Raw genomic sequence first — 8,545 nt, forward strand, 5'->3', positions numbered from 1 at the left:
AAAAAAAAAAAAAAAAAAAAAAAAAGAGCAGAAAGGAAAACTATGAAGGTTCAACATCTGGGGGAATCTCTAGAGAATTACACTGAGCTAAAAAAAAGCCAATCCCCAAAGATTACATACTGCATAATTCCATTTATATAGCATTCTTAAAATGAAAAATTATAGAAATAGGGAGATTAATGACTGGCAAGGACTAAGGAGAAGAGGGGACAAAAGAGGAGTGGGTGTGGCTGTACAAGGTCACACACCTTATGGTGTAGGACTGTAACGTCTCTTGACTGTATCAACATCAATATTCTGATTGTGATGTTGTACTATAGCTTTGTCAGATCCTGTCACTGGGAGAAGTTACCTGAGATATCCCTGCATGATTTCACAGCAGCATGCGAAAATTCAATGATCTCAAAAAAACTCAAAGTAAAGTTTAATCAAGAGCTATCAAGCCATGAAAAGACACGAAGAATCCTTAAAAGCATGTTCCTAAGGAAAAGGAGCCAGTCTGGAAAGGCTACATGCTGTATGAGTCTACCATTGTGGAAAAGATCAGAGGTTGCCAGAGACTGAGAGGGAGGGAGGAATGGGTAAGTGGAGAACAGAGAGTTTTTAGGGTAGTGAAACTGTCCTATATGATACTGTAATGGCAGATGTGTGACATGCATTTGTGAAAAACCGCAGAGCTGTAGAGTGAATCCTCATGTAAACTACAGACTTTGTTGATGATATAATTAATTTGAATGTTGTCGTCTCCAAAATTCTTGTTGAAATGTAATCACCATTGTAACAGTACAAGGAGGTGGGAACTCTTAAAATGGGATTAGGCCACCAGGGTTTCTCTCTCTTGCATGAGATTGGTGTCCTTGTAAAAGGGTGACTCTGGCCTCTTTCTCTCTCCATGCCTTCCATCACGTGATGACACAGCGAGAAGGCCCTCACCACATGCTGTCACCCTGACCTTCCCTGTCTCCAGAACTGTGAGTGTTCATTACAAAGTAGCCGGCTCGAGCATTCTGTCATAGCGGCACAGACAGGTTCTGGTGGTTAATAACAGCTCATCAGTATTGGTTCATTAGTTGTAACAAACACACACACACACACACACTAATGTAAGACGTTAACACTAGTGGCAACTGGGCTGGGGGGTGGTTACCTGGGAAGTCATGCAAAGTCTATTATATAAAAGTTAAATGTAATAATTTCCAAGCTTTTCCTAATGCCACGCAGAGCATCTTTGTCTGGCTGTCCAGTATACGCGAATAAAACGAAATGAAACTAAATGTTGTGCTTTACCATCCTCAGGAGTGACAGAAACAGCCTATGGAAGAAGGGTAGAAAGTACCAAGCCAGAGTCAATCTAAGAAAATATTCACCTTTGTGTATCTGCAAGTGTTTGAAGTTCCTGTCATTGTGTATTTGAAACATGGAAGGATAGTTAGTTTATTTTTCAGTGTGTCTATGACTATCCCTCAGTGCACTAGAAGCATGATGGGGGACTATTTCACTGTTTGATTCTGGAATCAAAATAGTAAATGCCCTTTAGATTACAAAAGATAGAAGAGGCACCATGTGCTTGAGGTTATTTGTATTTATTTTATCTGTATGGTGGAAATATTGTAGAATGTTGTACTACTGGGTATCTCTTTCCAACTCTATATTTAGTGTCTCCATGATGGTGAAGAAATTAAGCTTGGAATTAGCCATGGTGGAATTATTTACACCACAAAGTCAGCAAACTCTACAAATCAAGACATTCTCCCATCCCATGCTACCCTGCTAGAGAAACAATCATTCGATATTTACTAGTATACTACTAGACACGTCCATCAATGTCAGGAATATTTTGTCAACATTTTTTACATCGATAACCAAATAACAAAACACATAAACTAAATCCTCCAAAGTTTCCTTCCCTTCCCTTCTAATAGTTACATTTTTGAAGTCACTGGAGCAGGAGTTGCGAGTTGGGGACGCTGGTGCATGGTCACTCTCATTTCTTAACTCTTAGAGTGCCGAAGGCTATCAACATGGACATCTATTCCAAGCTGTTCACAACCCTTCATTGCAAACCTGTGCACAGGGTCTTAACAGCGTGTTTAATCTTGATGCTTGATAAATGATATGTTGTTTTGTTCAGGATGCATTTCCTTGCCCTCACGGCTTAGAAGCTTGTCTTTGTGGGATTAGGTCATCTATTGAAAATAATATTGCTAGGCATACTTTCCCATTGGTGTCATTTATAGTGCGGAAGAACTTTAGTTAGATCAGTGAGTCCAATTCACAGTTTGTAAAGATAGCCACTTGTAAATAATTGTAGTAAGACAAAAGATCTTTTATTTTATTCATTTATTTGCAGTTTTTGGCCAGGGCTGGGTTTGAACCCGCCACCTCCAGTATATGGGGCCAGTGCCCTATTCCTTTGAGCCACAGGTGCCACCCCGACAGAACATCTTTTAAAACTGCTTCCACGTGATTGGCAATTGCAATCCTGATTGAACCGCTGGAGGGGAGCTAGCTCTAGCTTATTTGCTTCAGAATGGGCTCACTGGATTTATTTAGAAGACTCATCGAGGTAAAAGAATTTTATCTGCATTTGCACAGGACTCTTCTGCCTATTTACAGACAGTAGGCCCATGTAATTGAATAAAAGTTCATAAAATATACATTACTGTATAAAGCAGTGGTTCTCAACCTTCCTAATTGCTGCATTGTTACAAATGGAACAAAAGGATCATGACCCACAGGCTGAGAACCGCTGATATAAAGTAACATGTATATATACATTGCATGTAACATAAAATATCACAGTTCAATCTGTGATTTTGAATAATACCTGGAAAAACTCCAATTGATAAAAAGTTTATTGATAATTATTTTTACATACGAAAGTTGCTTTGTCAGGCGGCGCCTGTGGCTCAAAGGGGTAGGGGGCTGGCCCCATATGCCAGAGGTGGCGGGTTCAAACCGGGCCCTGGCCAAAAAAAAGAAAAGTTGCTTTGAAACCCATCTGGAATTCTTTATTTTTTATTTTGTATCTTTGCCTTGATTTGAACTCCAAGGCTATTTTATAAGGTTTCAAAAATGTGTTCCTCATAGAAATGTTATTATTTAACTTTGGGTAAATCTACAAAGATTTAAGAAATGAGATTATCCATCTGTTGAATTACACACATTCAAATTACACAAAGTTTTCAAGTACTGTTTATAAGATGTATATCTAAGCATATTAGAGCAAAAATGGCATCAAAGAAAATTAGAAGGATGGACTAGTATGGATAGAATTAATCTCTGCAACTTAAACCTTGGTTTAAGGTATAATTTAGCCTAGTTCGCTGGTACTAGTTTTCTGGAGGGCCTTATTAGAAGTTTGATACTCTAAAAATCTGAGACTTTACAAGCTATGATTGCACGCCCGTTTTCAAAATAAAACTTGCAAACTTTCCTAGCTCTGTTTTTTCCTGGGGTTATGAGGATGTTAATGTGAAAAGTTAAACCAAACAAAAGAAAATAACAAACTTGTACACTATTTCTTCTCCAAACTGTTTATAATTGATCCGAGGTAGTAAAGGCCTTTCTGGCATCCTCATTTTGCTATTGAAGATTTTATTAGTTACAGTTTCAGATATACAAGAAAAGTAAACAGGGTCTTCATGTAATCTTTCATCTGAATTTCTTTGTACTTTTTCAAAGAGTTCTTAAAATTTATGTCAATATTATCATTTCCTTTGTTGTTGGTTGAGAGACTCAAACACACTGATGTTTGACTTCAGCACATAGCTCAGTAAATCAGAATCATGGGATTTTAGAAGTAGTTGTACCAGTAAATCCAGCCTTCCTCATTTCCTCATGAAAAATCTGCTGTCTAATCTGGAACCCAGAACTCCTGGTACCGTATCAACAGCAGCACTCCACTTAAAACCTGAGCTTCCTGTTTTCAGACCGCAAAGCTCAACTCCCTTCCTGAAATTTCAAAAATAATCAGCTCAGTTCTCTTCTGTGTGCTGGGGAAAGCTGCTGCCCAGTCAGAAGGAGAAAAAACCAACAAACATAAAACATACCACAAAAATCCCTCTGTTGGGGTGACTGAGGCAGCCTGCTAAGCCACTGTGGTCTTCCTATAAAGCTCTTGCTCTGATCTGTCAGCAATATTTGTGCTTCAAGTCAGGGCATATCAGACCTCCAGTTCTTCCAATGGTTGTATTAATTCCCATTCCTTTCCCCCACCATTTCTAAACCAGTGGCTCCCGAGTGTCTCTCCTTATTCCATTCTGATTGTCCCATCTCTTCCTCTCTCACTTTGTTACTTCCCACCATTTTATCCTCACCTTTTTTTCTGAGTTACTGAGCAAAAGAAAAATATGATGAATACTGTAAAATATGTATAGATACAAGGGTACATTGCACAGGGTTCGGGGACCATTTACTAAAATCTATTAAAGTTTATGAAGTCTATTAAAGGCATTGTTTTCTTATCTCCATAAGTAATTCACACACAGATAATGCAAAGTATTCTTCTGTGTGTTTTTATCTTTTATAGTAGCATTTGTCCAATTGTAGCAATTGTGGCTGTGATACTCTTGTAGGAAGCACAGAGGTATCACTGCAGTAACGTGCGATAGATTCCCCCTCAGCTCTACTACCAACAGTAAGAGGATCATCATTGCCACAATTATGATCTAATGATGAAGAAGGTCGATCTGCCAGTAGGAAGCCTTAGTGTCAGGGGATACTTTTTACTAGTTGGTTATTGGGAGAGTGGTAGATTTGGGTCCAGTACATAATTGACACCAATTCATAATGGATTCATAAGGAACAACAATTTGAGATGCAGTTAGGGAAGGCTGGGATTAGCCACTTAAAAAAAAAAAAACTCGTTCTGTCCAGTTAGCCCTGTGGTCTCTATGGATCTAGAATTTTTCAGTAGTTCTTTGTGGTTATTTCTCCTTCTGACATGGAATGAGTGCTCTGCTATAAAACTTGCCACTGTTGGTTCCTATATTTCTCTTCTAATTTATCTCAAAGACTCACCCAGCTGTAGTCTTTTTTCCCTACAGGATTGGGATGGAATTTCTACCTCATCTTTAGAGGACAAGTAGTTTAGCCAAGTCATTGTCACCTATCATTTTCCTCCAAAATAAATGGTTTTGAAAGTGTTAATACACATTTAATGAGCTATGATACTGAAGAAAACATCCTGATACACAGGAACAAGGAAGGCAGAAGGGTTTTGAAGACATCTTCCTCCTTTCATTTTTATAAAGGACAATGCAGCCCAAATTTGATTTATTTAGTCTTATAATCAAGATCAAAACAGTTGTATGTTTTATCTTAAATGATTCAGAGTTTACTTGCTGTAAAGTGTTTGAAAGCTTGGAGAATCATTTCCCAGAAAAGTTCCTCTGAAGCCCATGTTTCATTTCTTCATCCTTAGAAGAAACAATATATCCTGAATCCCAGTCCTCCAAACACTATGCAGTATACAGATAGTAAAGTTCCATATATGATGTCAAAGGAAATATGAGTAAATAAATTAAATATCTGAGCCATTTCATAAAGTATTACAGCTATTTTATCTGGGATGAGTTAAGAATGTGTCTAATTATCCCCGAGTTGTCTGAAATACTTGCCATCCAAACAAAGGCAGAGCATGTGATTCCTCTTACAGGGCTGGAACTCGTCCAGTGGTGTGCGAGGAATAGCTTTACATGGCTAGGGTTCACTGGTGGTGAGATAGGAGTTTTGAGGATTTCTTTCCTCTCTGGGACATAGTTGTATTTTTGCTGTATTTTTCATAAAAACAATAGCTATGTTTATAAAAAAAGAGCTTACCCTAATAGGTCCATGTCTCCCACATAGGATTTAGATGGGAAATACGTGAAACGGACTGACCGATTTATGATTATGATGTTATTAGAAAATGAAAACTTGCTGAAGGTCTGGTTTTATGTAAATAATTTAAGATCAAACTCAAGTGATGGTCTGATTTTTGCCTCATTGATCAGAAAAACCACGCAAACAACTTCAAGTAGACAACTCAAAGTAGAAAATAGCAAGATACTTAAACATTTAAAACGAGCATACATTTTGTAACTTTGTGTTAGTACACATTTAATTCTGGTATCTGGTTCAGTATTATTCTCATTTTATTCCAGACTTATTTGATATCATAAGAAAACAATGAGAGCCAGGTCGAATCCAATATGGTGATTTTGTATTGCAGAAAACGGAAAACAGATGTAACAACACAATCATTTATGTGGGGAGCATCTAAATGACTTTCCGTGGTGCTGTTCAGCGTGCTTGGTGGAAAATCCAATATAAAAACATTCTACTAAAACTTGCTCTGAGGTCTCAAGTTTCTAGGCCTTAATATTGTTATGGTGAAAGGCTGCATTCCTTTCTGAAAATTCCACAAATATATCTAGAAAGGCTCCAATCAGCCCTTAAAAAGATTTGGATGTATCTGGACATTCTACATTATAAGCTGTGGCTGCTATGCTTTCTTCATGAATCAAGTTGTGTTTCCCTTATAATAATCAAAACACAAGTATAAAGCATTGCTTTCCAGAGTCATTTGCTAGAATTTAAAGAAGAGAGTGAAATATCCCCTTGCATGTAATATATATCAAAAATTTGTCGGGTCGTACGTTTGGGGACTACAAGAACTTTCTCTGCATTTTCTTGAAAATTATAAATAAAAGTAGATTTTGTGCACAAACTATGTTAGTAAATTGATTATTGAATGTGAAGACTGGTTTGGGGTTTAGACAATGAATATGCATTCCAACTTAATAGCTTTTATAAAAAAAAAAAGAAGATAGAACATATTTTGAATGATTTATGTAATATAAGGTAAAAGAAATCAAGCTGAATGATGGGGAATGGACAACAAAGATAAGATTAAATGAGACCTAACCCCCCCAGGAAAAGAATTGAGAGTGAAATCAGCTTATCATGAGAAAGCCACGCCAAGCAGAATGTACATCAGCTGTCAGATTGCTTCATTCCTTTTACAGCAGTTGTTCATCTGAAAATAGCTTTCAGATGAGAAAGAATGACTACAAAAGGCTTAGTTACCATAGGCTTCCCTGCACCTCCTAGTGCTCCGGGTTTGTTACGACAGAACAGCAAGAATTTAAAGGACGTAAACCACAAAATGTTAAACAACATCGGGAGAGGTCTGCATTAGCGCTGAGCTACACGAACGCTACAAAGGATTTTTATTGGTACCATTTCCATGGATCTCCTTCAGGATGGCTGATGCTTGCTGTTTCCTCTGCTTCACCATGGTATTATGTGATAGCATGGTTTTTTGGTTCCCTGTTAAAAATAAAGGGGCATTATTGAGGCAATGTAAGGAACTCATTTGGAGTGTTTTATGATCATCCTTTTGAAGGAGAACATCTTTGTTCTTTATTAAGAATTTATTACTGCTCTCTACTGAAAGACTTTAATATGCATTCCTTATCTGGTGACAGAGCATGCTATTCCTTGGCAGGCAAGGTCACAGTGAACAGAGGGTGGTACTCAGTTTCAGACCCAGTCTTATCTGCACCTTAGTATGATTATCAGGCAGTCAGAGACAATGAAAAACCTGGCCTCCTTTCCCCTGCCTCTCGCGTCTCCGTAGTTTATTCAAGTCTGCCATTGTTTCCTTCCTGGCCTTCGTTTGTATCAGCATCACACTACATCAACTCAGCAAATTGAAAGACTGAAGAAGACACCAGATTAAACCAGAACTCTTTGATGGTGGCATTTTACTACTGGCAACAGCTGTTCTTTAAAGCAAAGAATGCCCACATATGAGTCACAACTCTGAACCTCCTTGGACAAGTGACTAATAAAACATTTTAGGAAACAATATACTCACCTAGCTGTTAGACTGTGCTTTTCAGCAGGGATGAATCCCAATTTATGGAAGAAGACTCTGGAGATGGATTATGGATGGCACTTGGGCCGATGGTTTTTATCCTGGAACCTGGGACAGCATGGTCCCTAGCTCTGACTCAAACTGGGGACTGAGCTTTTCTGAAGAGATTGGCATCCAGCTGACATCAACTGACTATATATAGCACCAAATACTTCAGCTACTCATATCTTCCTGGCGGAAGGGAGGAACAGGGACAGATTAAGTTCTCTCCATTGTGTTTCTAGTTTGTGAGCTGTTTGAATGAAGTGTTCATTCATTGGACATTCAGAAAGTTTTTATTGAGCACCTCTGTTTGAGGTGATAGCAGCTGAAAAGAATCTTAAAACCTTTTTAACATGTAGTTCTTTAGCTACATCTTGATTGAGATGGCAAGAGGCTCCTATGTGAATCGGAAGGGGATGATAGATGGTTTATAATTACAGTGAACAGTATGGACAATGATGTCTATGGAGGTTCAAGAGTAAAGAAACCAATGTGGGGTGGATCAACAGAGCCACTTCTTAAGCAGGACTGAGAACTCATGCTAGGTTCATAAAAATGGGTAATATTTGAATAGTGATGTAGGGGAACATTTAGAAATGGGCCATTAGAGGTTGAGCCCTGAAGGTGCATAAAAGCTCT

At 38.2% G+C, this 8,545-nt stretch overlaps 1 protein-coding gene across 1 annotated transcript in view; it reads right to left on the reverse strand.

Moving 5' to 3' along the window:
- MYOZ2 (myozenin 2) overlaps positions 1-8,062 on the reverse strand; it is a 37,293-nt gene extending 29,231 nt beyond the window's left edge. The window contains exons 1-2 of the mRNA XM_003800062.3: positions 7,865-8,062; positions 7,225-7,314 (exon numbers count right to left, since the gene is read on the reverse strand). Of these exons, the coding sequence (XP_003800110.1) occupies positions 7,225-7,300 (76 nt within the window). The 5' untranslated portion in view covers positions 7,301-7,314; positions 7,865-8,062. The remainder of the gene's footprint in view (positions 1-7,224; positions 7,315-7,864) is intronic.
- Between the last annotated feature and the right edge of the window lie 483 nt (positions 8,063-8,545).

This window comes from Otolemur garnettii, unplaced genomic scaffold, assembly GCF_000181295.1.
Source record: "Otolemur garnettii isolate 467f Iridium unplaced genomic scaffold, OtoGar3 scaffold00164, whole genome shotgun sequence".
NCBI lineage: Eukaryota > Metazoa > Chordata > Mammalia > Primates > Galagidae > Otolemur > Otolemur garnettii.